General features: G+C 44.4%; 1 protein-coding gene across 1 annotated transcript in view; it reads left to right on the top strand.

Moving 5' to 3' along the window:
* Positions 1-20,771, top strand: part of PALS1 (protein associated with LIN7 1, MAGUK p55 family member) — a 282,364-nt gene that overhangs the window by 177,204 nt on the left and 84,389 nt on the right. Inside the window, exon 12 of the mRNA XM_073608605.1 lies at positions 6,055-6,257. Coding sequence (XP_073464706.1) covers positions 6,055-6,257 — 203 coding nt within the window. The remainder of the gene's footprint in view (positions 1-6,054; positions 6,258-20,771) is intronic.

Genomic DNA, 20,771 nt, shown 5'->3' with positions numbered 1-20,771 from the left:
CAGGTTACATGACGGGCACAGGTGAGGCTGCATCTCATAGGCACAGGCAGGCTGCATCTTATGGGCACATGTGGGCTGCATCTGAGGGGCAAAAGCGGGCTGCATGATGGGCACTGGTGAAGCTGCATTGATCTCTTGTATTATGCCTTCAGTCTCTGACCCTCTCCTGTACTGTGTCTTCAGTCTCTGACCCTCTCCTGTACTATGTCTTCAGTCTCTGACCCTCTCCTGTACTATGTCTTCAGTCTCTGACCCTCTCCTGTACTATGTCTTCAGTCTCTGACCCTCTCCTGTACTATGTCTTCAGTCCCTGACCCTCTCCTGTACTATGTCTTCAGTCTCTGACCCTCTCCTGTACTATGTCTGCAGTCTCTGATCATCTCCTCTACTATGTCTGCAGTCTCTGACCATCTCCTCTACCATGTCCCAAGTCTCTGACCATCTCCTGTACCGTGTCTGTAGTCTCTGACCATCTCCTGTACCGTGTCTGTAGTCTCTGACCATCTCCTGTACCGTGTCCGCAGTCTCTGACCATCTCCTCTACCATGTCCCCAGTCTCTGACCATCTCCTGTATAAAAGTATTTTTAAAAAAAAAGCCAAGCTCCCCTGACCCTGTCCTGGTGCCATACTCACACAGGTACTCATTGATGGCCCTCTGCTGCGTGTGCAGCTGCTGCAGCATTGCCAACGTTGAGTTCCACCTGGTGGGCATGTCACAAATGAGGCGGTTCTTGGGCAGGTTGTATTCCTTTTGAAAGTCAGCCAGCCAAGCACGGGCATTATATGACCTGTGGAAATGCCCACAGACTTTCCTGGCCTGCTTCAGGAGATCCTGTAAGCCCGGGTACCTGCACAAGAACCGTTGCACCACCAAATTAAAGACGTGAGCCAAACAGGGAACATGGGTCAAGTGTCCCTGTCGGAGGGCGGAGAGGAGGTTGGTGCCATTGTTGCAAACCACCATTCCTGGCTGAAGCTGGCGTGGCGTCAACCACCTCTGAGTCTGCCCCTGCAGAGCTGACAGAATCTCTGCCCCAGTGTGGCTCCTGTCCCTTAAGCAGACCAACTCAAGCACCGCATGGCATCTTTTTGCCTGAGTGCTTGCGTAGCCCCTTGAACGCCTGCGGAACACCGCTGGTTCCGAGGACAAATTTGCAGAGGAAGAGGCCATATAGGAAGAAGAAGAGGAGGAGGGGGTGGAGGAGAGAGGTGTGGCAGAATCACCACTACAAGCATCTTGGAGGCGTGGTGGTGGAACAAGCTCCAACAATACTGCACCCTGTCCTGTATCCTTCCCAGCTGCCAGCAGAGTTCCCAGTGCGCCGTGAAAGAAAGGTAACGCCCCTGTCCATGCCTGCTGGACCATGGGTCAGCGGTAATATGCAACTTACCACTGACTGCCCTGTCCAACGAGGCCGAGACATTGCCTTCCACAGGCCGGTAGAGAGCCGGAATGGCCTTCCCTGAAAAAAAATGGCGTTTGGGAACCTGCCACTGAGGTACAGCACATTCTACAAATTCATGAAAGGAGGCAGAGTCTACCAGCTGAAAAGGCAGCAGTTGGAGTGCCAGCAATTTAGCCAAGCTAGCATTCAGCCGCTGAACATGTTGATGGCTGGGACTGAATTTCTTTCGACGGTTTAGCAACTGGGGTAGGGAAATTTGCCTGCTACAATCGGATGTTGGTGTAACGATAGCAGATTGCCCGGAAGTACTTGGCACACCTAATTCTACAACTTCATTCCTCTCAGTGCAGGTTTGAGAGGACTGAAGGTATAGTGGGGTTGGAGATCCCAGCTGATGAGGAGCAAGGAGAGGTCTGCCTTGTTCTTTGGTGGGGGTCTTTTAAGTACTGTTGCCAATGGGTGGTCGACATATGTCTCGTCAAGCATGTGGTGCCCAAGCAGCTGCAGTTTTGGCCACGCTTGATACGCTTCAGACATATGTTGCAAACAGCAACGGTGCGATCTGCTGCACACATATCAAAAAAAGGCCTACACCAAAGAACTTTTCAAAATACGCAGGGAGTCTGCAGCGCCCTGCACATGCGGAGCTCTGCGGTGTGATGCAGTCGGGTGGCTGCCCTTAAGCGGGATCCTGGAGGTCATCCTGCCTCGGAGATGTGCCGCCTCCTCCTCTCTTCTATCAGGCACCCACGTAGAGTCATTGACCTCATCATCCCCTCCCTCCTCGTTACTGAAGCAAGCCTGGCAGTATGCTGCAGCTGGGGGAACATGACTGTCAGTTTGTTGTCCTTCTTGGGCACCCCCTCTCTCTGGGCTCACGTTACTGCCTTCCTCAACCTGGATACCATCATCGGCGCCTTCAAAACGCTGTGCATCCTCCTGCAGCATGTACCCGACACTGTGGTTGAACAGTTCAGGGGACTCCTCCATGCATGATGGTTGGGCTAGGGAAGGAGTGACTGATGACATTGAGCCGATGGAATAGGCCGCTTTGGCAGCTGCCTTTGACAGGCAAACTACTCTGAGCCTGGGTGACAGAGGATGAGGAGGATGAGGACGACTTAGTTATCCATTCTACCAACTCTTCTGCATGTTGTGGATCAAGACGGCCAGCTGCCGAAAAAAAAGGACAAGCGTGCCCCATGGCCACGTGCTGAGGATGCACCGTGTCCACGACCAGCACTGTTGGCTGTAGACACAGAGCCTGCTTGCCCTCTTTTTACTGGCCTGTGAGCGTCTGCCTCTCCTTGGTAGCCTTCCAGACATGCTGCAAAATTTTATTAGCAAAACACTGCCTGAAGTTTACTAGAAAAAGTACACCAGGAATGGCCTGCAGTCAGATATAGGCTTGGCTAGACTAGAATGCAGTGGATATATATATGTAGGAGACTGTATATATATTTAATGCACTGCAGATCACGGAATCGCCTGCCTGTCTGAAAGTGTATTTGAAAACGTACACCAGGAATGGCCTGCAGTCAGATATAGGCTTGGCTAGAATTGGCCTTTGGCCAATTATGGCTCTTTGCTGATGGCGCTGTGATTGGCCAAAAGCATACGAGTCATAGGGCATGCTTGGCCAATCATCAGACAGCAAATGCACTGCGATGTTGCAGTGCATTATGGGGCATGATGCGCCGCTCGAATTTGGCGCGAACGCCCCATAATGTTCGTATTTCGCTGAAAGCTCGAACAGCCAATTTTCGAGTCGAACTCATGTTCGACCCGAACATAAAGCTCATCGCTAATTTTCACTTAGAGGTGTACTCACTTTTGTTGCCAGCGGGTTAGACATTAATGGCTGTGTGAGTTATTTATAGGGGGCAGCAAATTTACACGTTATACAAGCTGTACACTCACTACTTTACATTATAGCAAAGTGTAACTTCTTCAGTGTTGTCACATGAAAAGATATAATAAAATATTTATAAAAATATGAGGGTTGTACTCACTTTTGTGAGATACTGTATATAATTCTAGGTCTCTCACTCATTACTGGGCCCATTTTGGGGTCCTGCAGCAAGATGTCCCAATGTTGTTTGATATTTTCCATGTGTTTGTGCCTAAAGTGGTACTGTGTGATAAATTTAACTGAAGAAGCCATGATGGATTTCTGGCCAGCTCTAGGAATGATAGACTGGCAGTCAAGAAAGGCTTGATGGACTAGCTTGGGGTCATAACCTTTTTCTGAGAATAGTTCTTCCTTGATCAGCAAAATTGGCCTCTAGGAATATTTTGTTTCCATTTTGGATGATTGCAGCTGGCATAATGGCGATAGAATTCCCTGCAGATGGTTTGAAGTGGGTCTTAGATAATATACAGCCCTCTTGATGGAACAATTCCAGATCTAAAAAGACGAAGAACTCTGATACACACGGATAAAAGACAAACCAAGCTTATTGTCGTGACAAAAGGGGCTATAGAAGGTGGTGGACCATCCCGTCAATATACCTCCCCGTAATAGACGATAAGGGCCACAAATGGGTTATTCCTCCAGATGCAGGACTCCTCCCAGCAGTCCATGGTAAGGTTGGTGTAGCACAAAGGAGGCTTCCATGGCTGTGCCATGCACCTGGAGGTTATATCTAGTTATAACTAGAAATAAGTGTGCCCCAGACAAAAGCGGGTGCCATCCAAGATAAACTGGGCCTGTCTGTGGTGAAGGTGGGGGTCTGCAGCTAAGAAATGTCCAATTGCAGTGAGCCCCACCTCATGGGTAATTGTGGTGTAAAGAGATGTCACATCAAGGGAAAGCCAGGTGTAATAGTTATCCCAAGAATTTTGGGACAAGTTATCCAGTAGCTGTAAGGAATCCCGTATGTAGGAGGGTAGTTTTTGGACTATGGGCTGGAGAAAGGCGTGCACATATTGGGAGAGACCACTGGTCAGGCTCTCCATGTTTGCGAGAATGGTGTAACAAGAAATTCTGCGCTACCAAAACACAATAGCAGCTAACACAGCAAATTGGATAAATGCAATACAGATGGATACAAATAGTGTAGCGCTTATATAGAAAACGTGAATAAACACAAAAATCAGACTCGAGGGTACTAAACAAATGGCAGTGGATTCCTTTTGGGAAGGACTCCACTGCCGCCATTTGTTTTTAGAAAAAGCACTGTTTTAACCTGCTAAATGTAAGTTTTCATGCTTCATTAAATTTTATTGTACATCCAAACGGAATACTTCCCATGAGATACATCTCTACAGCCATTCACCATCCTGAGGAGAGCCGTGTGTCCCTGTTGGAGCCATCCCAGGATTCTAGTGTCCAGCCTCTACAGTTTTACAAAACACAAGCCCGTTTGACCCACAGAGCATACGCTCTTGTGTGTTCAAACGCTCTGGTAAGCCGCCTAGTGTTTGGTGGTGGGACGTCTCACTTTTGTGATTTCCTCATGAAGTTTTTGGACGCTTTTATATACATATTTGACTTATTTTGAGTCACTTTTCACTGGAACTTTCCTAGTTAGTCATCACTAGTCACAGTTTTTTATACATATTTTTTTTAATTTTTAATTTATGATCATTGGGGTTTAGTACCTTGAGTCTGATTTTTGTGTTTATTCACGTTTTCTATATAAGCGCTATACTATTTGTGTCCATCTCCAAGGCTGCGACTTGCGTTCTCCCAGGAAGGGGGAGTGGGGCACAAACGAGGTCTTTGTGCATTTTTAGGAAGGTGGTAAAAGTGTGGCTGCTTATACAGTTCCTTAAATAGGTAGTGGTATTCCCCTTGATCAGGGGTCTCCAAACTATGGCCCTCCAGTTGTTCAGGAATTATAATTCCCATCATGCCTAGTCATGTCTGTGAATGTCAGCGTTTTACAATGCCTCATGGGACATGTAGTTCCGCAACAGCTGGAGGGGCCATAGTTTGGAGATCCCTGCCCTAGATCAATGACCTTATCCCGATATGCCGATTCAATAATGTCACAGACCTAGCCAGAACAGAGGCTGTTGGAGAGGACTGTATGCAAGCCTGTTGCCATTTGATTATGGGCCCTGGATTTTCAATGGAACAATACTCTTTGTGAGGTGAATGAGAAATCCAGGCTGAACTGTACAATAATGTCTTCAGTTCTAATTTATACTTTTCAAGAGGATTTCTCTGGCTGCAAGGCAGGGGGGATCAGTTCTAGTATCTGCACCCCGCTGCTGCCTGGGACTCCTGTGTGGCCCTTTCCCCTGCAGTGCTGCTGGTTTCCCTCCTCACTTCTCCCACCGGTAGCAGCTGAGGGCACACAGGATGGTTGGGGGGGGGGGCTAACAAACCACCCTGAATGAATACAGTGAGTGATTGATACTGATGGCTCACTGTGGAGGTGCAGATATTGCCTCTGTGCCACTATTCATTTGAATGAGTCTTGTTTGACAGGGATATAATTTCTGGCATGGCTGCATAGCATCACAAGTGTTGCAATTTAGCAAATGTATCATTTTTACATTTTCGGAGGAGGGGGGCCCTGTCAGGTAACGCTGTATGGGGCCCCGTGATTTCTATCAGCAGCCCTGGCTTTTTTACTGTACAAAGACTATTATCTAGTTTAAATTCACTTGGTTTACTGCTGTGCTTTGTTTTTGCAGATACTTCTCGAAGTCGAAGAGATAATGAAGTGGCAAGTCGTGATTATCACTTTGTTTCGAGACAAACATTTGAAGCTGACATCATGGCTGGCAAATTCATTGAGCATGGGGAATTGGAGAAAAATCTATATGGGACCAGTGTTGATTCTGTGAGACAAGTTATTAATTCTGAAAAGATCTGCCTTTTGAGTCTTAGTACACAGGTAAGTGGGATTGTTATAGTACAAGTGACCTGAACTCTGCAAAATGTACTTCTTTCATAAAAAATTACCATGAGTAATGATATTTAATTCGCTAAAGCACTGTTTACCATAAACAACTGCCATGTTTTCTTTTTTTTTTTCTTCAAACAAGGATTGCTCTTTTATTGAAAAAATATGGATTACAAGCATAAAAGAACAATAAAGCAAAACAAAGCAGTTGGACATGCAGTGTCAGAGGTAGACAAGGAGACTTCCAATACAAAACCATACAAAAGGATCCATAAATGTTCACTAAAGCAAAATTAAAATATACAGTGCCTTGCAAAAGTATTCACCCCCCTTGGCTTTTTACCTATTTTGTTACATTACAGCCTTTAGTTCAATGTTTTTTTATTCTGAATTATATGTGATGGATCAGAACACAATAGTCTAAGTTGGTGAAGTAAAGTTAGAAAATATATACATAAAACAAATAAAAAAACTGATAATTGGCATATGCGTATGTATTCACCCCTTTATGAAGCCCATAAAAATCTCTGGTGCAGCCAATTACCTTCAGAAGTCACATTATTAGTGAAATGATGTCCACCTGTGTGCAATCTAAGTGTCACATGATCTGTTATTACATATACACACCCATTTGAAAGGCCCCAGAGGCTGCAACACCTAAGCAAGAGGCACCACTAACCAAACACTGCCATGAAGACCAAGAAACTCTCCAAACAAGTAAGGGACAATGTTGTTGAGAAGTACAAGTCAGGGTTAGGTTATAAAAAAAATATCCAAATCTTTGATGATCCCTAGGAGCACCATCAAATCTATTATAACCAAATGGAAAGAACATGGCACAACAGCAAACCTGCCGTACGCTCCATAGAGTTGGGCTTTATGGCAGAATGGCCGAAGAAAGCCATTACTTTCAGCAAAAAACAAAATGGCACTTTTTGAGTTTGCGAAAAGACATGTGGGAGACTCCCAAAATGTATGGAGGAAGGTGCTCTGGTCTGATGAGAGTAGAATTGAACTTTTTGGCCATCAAAGAAAACGCTATGTCTGGCGCAAATCCAACACATCACATCACCCAAAGAACACCACCATCCCCACAGTGAAACATGGTGGTGGCAGCATCATGCTGTGGGGATGTTTTTCAGCAGTTGGGACTGGGAAACTGGTCAGAGTTGAGGGAAAGATGGATGGTGCTAAATACAGGGATATTCTTGAGCAAAACCTGTACCACTCTGTGTATGATTTGAGGCTAGGATGGAGGTTCACCTTCCAGCAGGACAATGACCCCAAACACACTGCTAAAGCAACACTTAAGTGGTTTAAGGGGAAACATGTAAATATGTTGGAATGACCTAGTCAAAGCCCAGACCTCAATCCAATAGAAAATCTGTGCTCAGACTTAGATTGCTGTTCAAAAGTACAAACCATCCAACTTGAAGGAGCTTGGAGAAGTTTTGCAAGGAGGAATGGGCAAAAATCCCAGTGGTAAGATGTGGCAAGCTCATAGAGACTTATCCAAAGCGACTTGGAGCTGTGATAGCCGCAAAAGGTGGCTCTACAAAGTATTGCCTTTAGGGAGGTGAATAGTTATGCACATTGACTTTTTCTGTTATTTTGTCCTATTTGTTGTTTGCTTCACAATAAAAAAACAATCTTTAAAGTTGTGAGCATGTTCTGTAAATTAAATGATGCAAATCCTCAAACAATCCATGTTAATTCCAGGTTGTGAAGCAACAAAACACGAAAAATTCCAAGGGGGGAGAATACTTTTGCAAGGCACTGTAAATACATTTATAATGATAACCATGGTTGCCAGATCTTGTCGTATTTTTTTAGGACAATTTCTATTCATTTACTTCAATGTGTACAAAGATAACACCATTTTAATGGTAGATTCCCATGAGACTAGGGGGGGGGGGGGGCTCTTATAAAGAATTTCCTTCTTTGCATAATACAATAAGTAGGAAACCAATAACTTGGCGTATCTAGGTCTCTGTTTATCATCTTGTATTCCGAGGAGAGCCAGCTCTGGGGATATAGGGAGGGACAACTGCAGTCGTATATTAACATGGTCAAAGACCTCCGTCCAGAACTGAGCCACTCTGGGACAGGTCCAAAACATATGAAAGAAATGTGCCAGTAGAGGAATGACATCTGGTACATTCAGGGGACCTATTTGGGTCAATTTGATGCTATCTATGGGGTGTATAATACACACGGTTCAGAAATTTAACTTGAATTATCTTATCTTTAGAGGAGATAGCTAAATTACAGTTATTCTCAAAATATTCTTCTAGCCAAAGTAGAAATATCTGCACTCCACTTTTGCCATAGTTTCCCCATCTTAGAGGACTCCACACACAAGAGAGTCAAGTATAACATTAAAATTAAAAATTCAAGCTGCGCTGATTGACAATTAATAATCTAAGTGATACCTTAAATTAGTGATACATATACAAATTATGTATAACCTGTGAAAAGAAATTTTAATACAAAATAATGCAATTGGTGAAAGTCACTATTTAATCCTTAACGAAAAAAGTTCCCCAGGACGACAGGTGTGAAGAAACATACATAGGGAGGAACAACGTGCTGACGTCACCACGTGTACGCAGGTCCCGGAAGCTACAGGCTGCTATCGAGAGGCGGGCGGCTCCATTCTATATGCTGTTTTTAAACAACCTAATTGTAAGTGCAATTTTGTTCTCTTTTAACCGAATAAATGAAATAATTACACTATGCAAGCCTTTGTCTTTCCATGGGGACCTATTGAATGCATTTGTGTATGAGGATGTTCATTGGTGAGGATTTTGGGTGCTTTGGTGCACAACACAGAGACTCGAGGGTAATAAGCCACAAGCGCATCTGATCTCCCGTAATAGGGGATCATTTACAGCTGGTAAGCGGCAGTGTGTGCAGAGGTGGAGGCACTATCCCATTTCTCTCTTCACTTTTCCAGTGGCGTTTTGTTTGTGTGTCTCCTGTGGAGAAATACATTGAAGTACCAATTCCAACACATGGACTCTTTGGTTCCTTTTTTTTTCGTTGAGGATTAAATAGTGATTTTTTTCATCAATTGCATTATTTTGTATTATTAAGATTTCTTTTCACAGGTTACACATAATTTGTATATGTATCACTAATTTAAGGTATCACTTTTATTATTACCAATCAGCGCAGCTTGAATTTTTAATTTTGTATGATATTGTGTGTGTCTCCCATGAAGTTGCAGCAGAGAATTATACTTTTTAAATAAAAATACCCCTATAATACACAAGCTTAATGTATTCTAGTAAAGTTAGTCTGTAAACTAAGGTCTGTTTTGTTAGTTTATAGCAGTAGTTTGTTATTTTATAAACTTACAGCAGGCCGTGGCCATCTTAAGTGTGGGCATCTGAAGCCAGACTGTATTTCTTCCTGGATCTTCTTGCAGATCTCGCAGCACAAGCAGTGTAATAGGTTTCAGGTCAGGTTTCCATAGCAAGGGCAGTTTCAGAGGGTTGCCGCCCCACATGCTCCGTGCAGCACAAGCAGTGTAATAGGTTTCAGGTCAGGTTTCCATAGCAATGGCAGTTTCAGAGAAAGTTGCTGCCCCTTCCCAGAAGGCATTGCAAACAGGAAATGATGCGATGGGCCGCGGCCAGGGAGGAGGAAGTGAAAAATGAATACAGCAGATATACAGTAGGTGCTGAGAAAAAAAATAAAAAAATATCCAATTTGTTTAGTGAGGGATGCTGAAGAGTTGTAAAAGTGGGTGGAACTCCACTTTAAATTTGTTAAATCAGTGTAAATTACTTTAGTTTTACAGATAGCGTAGTATTTTGTTTTTGTTATATCAAGTATAACATTGAAAGAGGTTTAGAGAGCTGCTCCTGTGCAAGTAGGTCTTCCTCCGGATCAGTCTCCAAAATTGGGGAGCCAGGGAACTGTGATTGAGCTGCATGATGCAATTGGTAGTAACAGAATTGCATCCATTGAGGTAGCCCATACCTAACAGAGAGGTCAGAAAAGGACAACAGAGCACCCTCTGGCATAACATCTCTTAGAATTCTGACACCCTAACATGCCCAAACCTGAGGATCAGGAATCGTTCTAAAGTGTGTCAAGGTGGGATTACCCCACAAGGGATTATAGGGAGTCCACTGATTGGACTTCAGAAACTGATTCCTAGCCACAGTCCAGGCCCTAAGGGTAGTTCTAGTAGTAGCAGGGAGAGTGGCATAAGCCCTAGCCCCCTGGTACACAAAATTAGCCAGCTCAGTAAGAGAGCCCAAAATGGCAGCCGCCTCAAGACAGATTGCAGCATTACCTCTCAACCTCGTAAACCACCACCTAACCATAACCAGTATTTCTGCCCAGTAATATATCTTGAGATTGGGTAGAGCTAGGCCCCCATACTGAACTGGCAACTGAAGTGTAGATTTCGCCAAACAAGAGGCAGTGCCATGCCATAGAAAAGCACCCATGCATTAGCTTCCCAGTAAAAAATCCCGCCTACCCAGGCTGGACAGTTCCTAAAAATATAATTCAATTTCAGAAGACATATCATTTTAACCTCCCTGGCGGTATGATTATTTCAGATTTTTGATGCTCAAAGCGGTTCAGTTCTTTTGCATGGAAATTTGGCGTTTTATATTGTAGGCCTGTAGTTCTAATAACACACTTAAATCTGTCCAAACGAGTCTAGTACACATCCCGGGTATGATAAAGTTTGAAACACGAAATCATAAATTATAATATAAATAACTATAAATAATTATAACAAATAATAATAATAAAAATTATTAATAATGTAATAAAATCAAAAACACTGAAATTTGCTCACTTGCAGAATTGTCGCTGTTATTGCTTTCAGTGTTTGATGACACATTTCCCCACAAATCACTAACGCTCAATTCTGCAAGTGATTCTAATTTGATATCGCTGTTTTCTAGCTGGTCTAAAACCGCTTTTGATGTAAAAGGACGTTTTGGTTGCTATGGACAATCTCCAGTTTCCAGGCAGAAAGAACAGTATTTATAATATAAGACTGCATGCAGGGCATTGGACAAACCACTAGGGACAAAAGGGATGGGAAATGATTTGATGCAGTAATGTAATCTGTAAGATTACAGTGTACTGTATGTATAGTGTGTGTTTCACTTTTTTGAATTTGGCGCCGTGCTCTGTCCCCGTGCGTCACAACGCTCGCAGGGAACGGAGCCCGGCTCAGTGATGAATCATGCGGAGACACAGCGGGGCACACAGCAAGGGGACATCGCAGGATCCTGGGGACAAGGTAAGTCACATGTACCAGGATACTGCGATGCAATCCCGAGTGTGGCTCGGGGTTACCGCTTTTGGTACTGAGAATCCACCCCGAGCCACACACGGGAATACCGTCAGGGAGGTTAAGGATGTTTTTGAGCCCATGAGATTTAGAGGCAGAGTTGACCATACAATACTCTTTTTTTTTTTTTTTTTTTTTTTTTTTTTTCCTTCAATTGTTGCAGAACAGGGTAGAGATGAAGACAATAGAATTGTCTAAGGTCCTTGGTAACCCTGATTCCTAAATATTTGAAGTCATCAGCCCATAACAGCTGGGAGTTGATCACAGATTCCCGGGCACCAGAGTTAAGTGGAAAACGCACCGACTTACCACAATTGGTCCGGATACCCGAGAACATTCCAAACTCATCAAAGATGACAAGGGCAGCCCACAAGGAGGAATGGGCATCATGCAAATATAGCAAAGTATCATGCACGTAAAGCAAATTTTCTTTTTCATACATCATGGGACACAGAGTCAGGCTAATATTCATTACTTGCTGGGTTATACTTCATAATCGGGTGAATGGACACTGGTAGATCAAAGGTCTTCAGACAGCAAGCGATCCCCTATATAACCCCTCCCATACAAGAAGTACTTTAGTTTTTTACCAGTGTCTGCAAGGTGGATGCCATGGTTTGTTTGAGCTCTCTGAGCTCCGGGTCTCCACCCCCACAAATGGTTCCAAAATGAATCGAGGGATTGACCGATCGGATCCATTTGACACAGGCTTTTATGTTTAGATAAATGGTACCCAAGGCTCGCAAAGAAGACTCAAGATCCTGCGAAGTTTTGCCTGTAATGTGGCCTCTGGACGCTGCGGAGTGGAAATCCTGGACACTACAGCGCTAAGGCATTTCCTGCAGGGTGCTGTACAGGTCCAAGTGAGTGGACCCTAAACATGAAAAGGGTACCCAGTCCTTGAAGGTCCAAGTGACAGGAACCCGCAGTGAAGGGTGAAGATTGAGCCCTTACTTTCTAAGTGGCCCTGCGCCTGGACAGGTAAGTGAAACCCTTTATTTTATTATTGTGGGATGTCCCAGTAATTGTAACAATCAGTCAAGCTAGCTAAAAGCTGGACACCTGTGTGCGGTGACCATGCAGGGGAGTTTTGGGCTAGCTGTAGGTGTTTGCAAAGTGTACCTTTTTTTTGCTTGTGTCTGGCTGTTTTTTACCTGTATTATGGCGCATGACGGTACACCATTTCGCCTTGGTTCGGCATGGCGCACGTGCGTTCGGGAGAGCACCGCTGGGCTCAGCAGCTTGTTTGACTGCCATGGCGCATGCGGCTTTGCCTGACATGCTCCGTAGCCTTTATCTGGGCGTACGAAGATTCGCGCCATGCACAAAGATTTGTGTCGTATGCAAATACAGTCGCACCCATTCGCCGGGACCGTGCACATGCGTGCACACGCGAAGAACGCTCCGGCGCACACCCAGCTTATTTTAAGCTGTGTAGGCCAAGCATGTGGTGCTTCCAGAAGGCAACTGTGGAACACAGAGCAGGCTCTGAACAAACACTTGCAGTGGTTCATTTTGCCTTACCTGGGTCACGTCAGTCACCAGGTGTTGCTTGGCAGGCTAAAGGTGCTTAGGGGCTTGGTGAGCCCTATTAAAGGGTTTCCCTTCTGAGGTGTTTTAATACTATACCCAAGTACTCTTTGTGGCTATTAAATGTCTTCCAAAAAGAGGAGTGGGACTAACACCATACTGAAGGGCACACCTATGTAGTCAGTAGTTCCTGATGAACCTAGTCATATCCCTAGTGTTGTATCCCCTGAAGGACCAGAGGCTTCCAGGCAAGCTGAGCCGCTGCGACTATCTGGTATTGTGCCTACAGTCAACATTGCTGCTTCACCCTTTATCACTAAGGATGAACTATCCTTAGCCCTAGCCGGGTTAGAGCACAGGATTGCTGGCATGATTGCTTCCACCCCACAGGGTGGCAGAAAGCGTGACAGATCCCCCTCCCTGGAGTCTCCTAGTCTGGAGCAAGAATGGGTTGTGGATGGGGAGGAGCTTAAAGCTCAGGATTCGGTGGAGTGCCCGGCAGATGAGTCTGCTTTCAAGCAATCTGGACAAGAAGATATCCAGTCGATGTCTGCCTCTGTCGCAGAGGCTTTTGATCCTTACTCTGACCGAAATGGTTCATTCTGCCTTTAAGTTGCCTCTTGCAGAGGTGACTGAGCCAACCTGGTCCTCTTTGGGATCTCTGAGGCCTCTTCAGGTCGCACAGACATTCCCTCTACACCCCCTGTTGGAACAGGCGGTGTACGCTGATTGGGAACAACCTGACAGGACTTTTGTTCCTCCTAAGAGGTTTACCCTTTTATATCCCATGGATGAAAAGTTTGTTAAAAAATGGAGCATGCCAGCAGTAGATGCAGCAGTCTCTTCCTTAAACAAGAACTTAACTTGTCCGGTAGATAACGCAAGGGCTTGAAAGACCCTGTTGACAAGAAATTGGAGTTATTATTAATGGCTTCCTTTTTCTTTGTCCAGTTCAGCTATTGCAGCAATTGATATTTGCCGGTCCGTAAAGGATCAGGTCAAACGTCCTGATGGGCCTAACCAGGAGGATGATCTGCCTGAAAGTAAGACAGATATTCCTTGAGTGCTGTGTTTTGCTGTTGAAGCTTTAAAGGATTCAATACTTATACTGGGGGAATCTTGGGGGAAGCATTTGCAGGGGGTACACATTTGCAACTTGGCTCTTTCTCAAAGTGGCTATTTCTATAAGTGGAATGCACTTCTGACTCTGCACTTATCATTTATCATCTGACTGTCTGATCTGAAAATATCATCTTTGTTCTCCCACGGGTATGCTCTTACTGCTGCAACTCCAGCTAGAATTGCATTAATGAAAACTGTCTCCTATGTCTTTAAACTTTGGTATGCTCTTACTGCTGCAACTCCAGCTAGAATTGCATTACTGAAAACCGTCTCCTATGTCTTTTAACTTTGGTATGCTCTTACTGCTGCAACTCCAGCCAAAACTGAAACACTGCTATCTTTATTTCTTATGTGTCTCTAATAATGCTGGCATGTTATTTCTACTTAACTGTCTGTAGACCTGTCCACATCACAATGCTTTATTATCTTCCATGTCTTAGCCAAAATTATGGCCCGTTTAACTTTAGTGCCCTCTTGCTAGTCTGTTTTTGACTTAGGAATTTTGCCCTGTTAACCAGCCAAGCTTTATTACCTCATGATTGCTAACTGAAATCCACCCACCCCTATCAGTATAAGTATAAGCTTCTCTTGGGGGAAGCATTTGCAAGGGGTACACATTTGCAACTTGGCTCTTTCTCAAAGTGGCGATTTCTATAAGTGGAATGCACTTCTGACTCTGCACTAAAGCAAATGCACAAAGCGAAGGGACACAAGATAAATACTTTGAAAACCACCACACAGACATCAGGTGACCTTGTTTACTCCTTTAGCTCTTTCTCCTTGTAACATGCATTCTCTACCACTCCCTTTGACAACTCTGTCCTCTATCCTAAAACTATCTCTCCTTCACCCCTCTTCTCCCCCCCCCCCCCACAGCATATATATATATATATAATCAACACAATTTAGTTCCCATTTCTATTCTTCCCAAGACCAGACTCCCTTTCTCTTGTGCCCTTTGGAACTCCCCCTGTCTGCAACAAACTCGCCTCTCTCTATGACCTCTTTATCGCCAACCAATTTAACCTACTCGCCATTACCGAAACCTGGCTCCACGAATCCGACACTGCGTCTTCTGCTGCCCTATCCCATGGTGGTCTTCTCTGGACTCACTCCCCCAAATCCAGTGGATGTAAGGGAGGAGGTGTCGGAATCCTTCCAGCCCCAAATAGCACCTTTCAGGTACTTCACCCACCTCCCTGTCACTCAACTCTTTCGAAGCACACTGTATTCATCTTTTCACTTCAAATTCGCTAAGGATAGCCCCCTGGACCAGTATCAACCTTTCTTGATGACTTCTCTGCCTGGCTACCCTACTTTCTTTCTTCTGAAATCCCCACAATCATTCTCGGGGACTTCAACATCCCAATTAATACTAACACTCCTGCCACTTCAAAACTTCTCAGCCTAACATCCTCTTTTGACCTGAAGCAGTGGATACATGCTCCTACTCACTCAGAAGGCAATATCCTTGACCTCATTTTCTCTCACCTTTGCACTCCATGCAACCTCTCTAACTATCCATTACCTCTCTCTGATCACCACCTTATTAGTTTCACACTCTCCCTTTCCTTCACCTCCTCTCCCTCCAACCACCTTCAAGTTACCCGCAGAAACCTACGTCATCTCAACCCTTCTCTTCTCTACTCTGCTATAGACAACCTCTACGACAAAATCTCACCCCTATCCTGCACCAACCTAGCCACTTCTGTCTACAACGCTTTACTTCTAGCCTCTCTGGACTCACTGGCCCCCCTCACTAGACAGAATCAAGCCCAGACCCCTTCAACCTTGGCAAACAGATGGTACTAGAAGTCTGAAAAAACGTAGTCGTGCTCTTGAGCGCCTGTGGCGTAAAAGACTAAGTCTCAGAGAGATTTCAACCAATATAAATCTGCCCTCCCAAAATACAATTCTAGCCTCCTCTCTGCCAAGCAGACCTATTTTACCACTCTCATTAGCAACTTATCATCCCGTCCCCTGTCAACTCTTCTCCACCTTCAACTCTCTACTTCGGCCTCCACCGCCTCCACCCGCCAACTCACTCACTGCCCAAGAGATCACCAATCACTTCAAACAGAAGATTGATACAATTCGCATGGAGATCTCTACTGTTCTGACACCCTCCACGCTTTACACTTCATGCCAACAGGCACAATCATTATTTCCCTCTTTCAACCCCACCAATACAGACGAAGTTGCTAAACTACTTGCTAATGTCCACCTTACCACCTGCTCTCTGGATCCTGTTCCCTCACAAATGCTACGTTCACCCTCTGGCCCTATGCTACACTCTCTAACCCACATCTTCAATCTCTCCCTCTCTTCTGGCATCTTCCCCAACTCTCTAAAACATGCACTTGTCAGACCCATACTTAAAAAGCCCTCACTGGACCCATCTAATCATAACAACCTATGCCCCATCTCCTTGCTCCCCTTCTTATCCAAACTCCTCGAACGTCTGGTCTACAACCGACTGAGCGTCCACCTCGCTGATGATAACCTTCTTGATCCCCTTCAGTCTGGATTTTGTCCTCAACAGAACACAGAAACTACTCTCCTAAAACTAACAAACGATCTACTAGCGGCCAAAACCAATCGACACTATTCTGTACTCCTACTCCTGGACCTCTCTGCTGCCTTTGATATGGTTGATCACCCCCTCCTCCTCAAAAAACTACACGCCTTTGGTCTCCATGACTGTACACTTTGCTGGTTCTCTTCCTACTTATCCAACCGCTCCTTTAGCATTTCTTATAACTCTACTGCTTCCTCTCCTCTTGCTTTCTCTGTTGGGGTCCCCCAGGGTTCTGTTCTTGGACCTCTCCTATTTTCAATCTACACCGCCTCCCTGGGTCAACTGATAGCCTCCCATGGCTTCCAATACCACCTTTACGCTGATGACACCCAAATCTATTTCTCTACTCCTCGGCCCACTCCCTCTATCTCCTCACATATCACTAATTTACTATCAGATATATCAGTCTGGATGTCACACCACTTCCTCAAACTCAATCTATCCAAAACCGAACTTATCATTTTTCTTCCCCCATATGCCCCTTCCCCTGATCTCTCTGTCAAAATCGATGCCACAACTATAAACCCACCCCCACATGCCAAGGTTCTAGGTGTAGTCCTAGACTCTGAACTCTCCTTCAAGCAACACATCCAATCACTGTCCAAATCCTGCCGCCTCAACCTCCGCAACATCTCCAAAATACGCCCCTTTCTAATGACACAACAAAGCTCTTAATTCACTCGCTTGTCATCTCTCGCCTCGACTACTGCAACTCCCTTCTCATTGGCTTGCCTCTACATAGTCTATCACCTCTTCAATCTATCATGAATGCCGCTGCCAGACTCATCCACCTTACCAATCGCTCTGTGTCTGCCACGCCTCTCTGTCAATCCCTCCACTGGATTCCGCTCGGCCAAAGTATTAAATTCAAAATTCTAACAACTACGTACAAAGCCATCCACAATTTCTCCCCCAGCTACATCACTAGCTTAGTCTCTAAATACCAACCTACTTGTTCTCTTTGTTCCTCTCAAGACCTCCTGCTCTCTAGCTCCCTCGTCACTTCCTCCCATAGTCGCCTCCAGGACTTTTCCAAAGCCTCTCCAATCCTATGGAATGCCCTACCCCAATCTGTCTGCTTATCTCCTACTTTATTAGCTTTTAGACGATCCCTGAAAACCCTTCTCTTCAGAGAAGCCTATCCTACCCACACCTAACAACTGTATTTTCATTTTTTCCATCAGCTCATCCCCCACAGTTATTACCTTTTGTTTCCACTTGACCCTCCCTTCTAGATTGTAAGCTCTAATGGGCAGGGCCTCTGATCCCTCCTGTATGGTTTTGTATTGTAAGTGTACTGTCTGCCCTCATGTTGTAAAGCGCTGCGCAAACTGTTGGCGCTATATAAATCCTGTATAATAATACACTTCCCCCTCAGAGGTTTCTAAGATCCAGCATTCCCTCAGATCCTCCAGACAAACTTATTGCTTCAGGCATTACATTATCTAGTGCATCAAGGAGTGATTGTAGAGGTTCCTGTATTCAAAAGGGCCACGTTTTACTCAAACCTGTTTACGGTTCAGAAACCAAACGGGGGACACAAGGCTCATTTTGGACCTTAAGGTTCCTGAATAGGTATCTATTGATATAGTCCTTTCGGATGGAGTCTATCTGCTCAGTGATAACCTCACTCCAGAGGGGAGACTTTCTAACCTCCACCGATACAAAGGACGCGTATTTACACGTACCTTATCTTTCAGCCTCATCAGAGGTTCCTACATTTTACAGTAGAGGAATGTCATTTTCAATTTGTGGTTCTACTCTTTGGGCTTGCTACAGCTCCCCGAGAATTCACAAAGATCCTAGCACCAATAATGGGTCTTTTAAGGGCCCAAGGGATTCTGGTGCTCGGGTATCTGGATGACCTCCTGCTCAGAGATCACTCAGTACAGGATCTAGCACAGGCTCTAGAGCATAATATACACAGTGCGGTATTTGAAAAGCTTAGGCTGGATCATAAATACCGAAAAGTCAGCCTTGAGACCAGCTCAAAGTCTAAAGTATTTAGGTTTGATCCTAAACACAGTCCAAGCAAGAGTATTCTTTCCATCTGTAAGGATCTGTGCCCTGAAGGATCAGGTACATCAGATAAGGGGCATCAGACAACCCTCCGTTCAACTCTGTATGAGTCTTCTAGGGAGGATGGTATCCTCCTTCGAGGCAGTGCCCTATGCCCAATTCCATTCCAGGCCCTTACAACAAGACATCTTGTTGGCTTGGAACAGAGGAAGAAAAGCCCTGGCTTATCCAATGTGCTCATCTCCTCAGGCATGCTTACAATAATATGGGAAGTGAAAAAACTACTAATGAATTATTTGTAGAGGACTAATCCCAGGCCACGTCCCAATATTGAAGAGAAAAACAGTGGAAGCATGCCCCAGGGATTTTACGGGCTAGGGATGCGTAGTCGAGTAGAAAAGTTAAAGGCGTAAATACAAAAATTACAAAATTGTATTAAATAGTTATACATATGGTAAAAATTAAAACCAAATAGTAATGGTCATATGGTTTACAGTGTACATCTAGACACTGAATCAGAAGGTTGGTCATAGAGTGATGGACCCAACATTCACATATAGATTCAGGAATCCCGACGTTTCGGAAAATAATTCCTTCTTCAAGGGCTCATTTTAGTGTAGACTGTATTATCTAACAGCAAAAAATAGTAAGAATGTGTTATGCCCAGTACACACGGTCAGACATTGATCGGACATTCCGACAACAAAATCCTAGGATTTTTTCCGACGGATGTTGGCTCAAACTTGTCTTGCATACACACAGTCACACAAAGTTGTCGGAAAATCCGATCATTCTGAACGCTGTGACGTAAAACACGTACGTCGGGACTATAAACAGGGCAGTGGCCAATAGCTTTCATCTCTTTATTCTGAGCATGCGTGGCACTTTGTGCGTCGGATTTGTGTACACACGATTGGAAATTCCGACAATGGATTTTGTTGTCGGAAAATTTTATAGCCTGCTCTCAAACTTTGTGTGTCGGAAAATCCAATGGAAAATGTGTGATGGAGCCTACACACGGTCAGAATTTCCGACAACGAGGTCCTATCACACATTTTCTGTCGGAAAATCTGACCGCGTGTACGGGGCATTAGAATTCTAGATTTGTGTATGAGTGTGTGATTACATACATTACAATACATCACAATGGTAAAAATGTTTGAAAATTTAATTAGTAAACATTGAGTAGAAGGCAGCGATTTGACACATGACATGGGGGACAGATTTAAACTGACAGACAAACAAATATGAATCAACAGAGTATATACTTACAACCAGACCATGAAAAGCAATGTACATTGCACATCCAGTCCGGTAGGTAACAGGGTCTGCGTCTCAGGTTTCAACCCTTGCATGAGTATAGACATACAGAGCGTGACCCCATTATTGAGGAGAGTGACACTCCCAGTCTCAAGGGATCGTAAAAGGTGAGGTTCTATTCAAAAGAAACACCTCTCTACTACAAACCAGATGAAGCATGTTCCTATATAGCAGGTAGGTCCACGAGGATGGCCACAGTGACAGCACCTAGACATGAAAAATAAATGTTGTCTATGTGAGACTCGGTGAGATTAGATCCCTGGTAGTCAAAATTATGAGACATATAGGGGGGCTGCTAATGTTAGATTGGTAAGTGTATATAGATTAATTAGCTGTTTTGGGCGGGATATATATATATATATATATATATATATATATATATATATATAGACACACAAATCAGCCCCTGTATGTATATACAGGCCCATGGGATGGATAACATCCTAACATTGCAATTTGTTTAGATGGAACACATATAAGTTAGATTGCATCGAAACAATGTAAACAACAATGTAAATTGTAAACCAGTGTGTATTGTAGACACACTTGCATGATGGTTAAAATAGATATGGTGCCAACACTTAATATTTAGAAGGCAGAGGCCTAGAAA

Source organism: Aquarana catesbeiana, linkage group LG13, assembly GCF_042186555.1.
Source record: "Aquarana catesbeiana isolate 2022-GZ linkage group LG13, ASM4218655v1, whole genome shotgun sequence".
NCBI classification, from domain to species: domain Eukaryota; kingdom Metazoa; phylum Chordata; class Amphibia; order Anura; family Ranidae; genus Aquarana; species Aquarana catesbeiana.
This window is presented reverse-complemented; position numbering and strand designations above follow the sequence as displayed.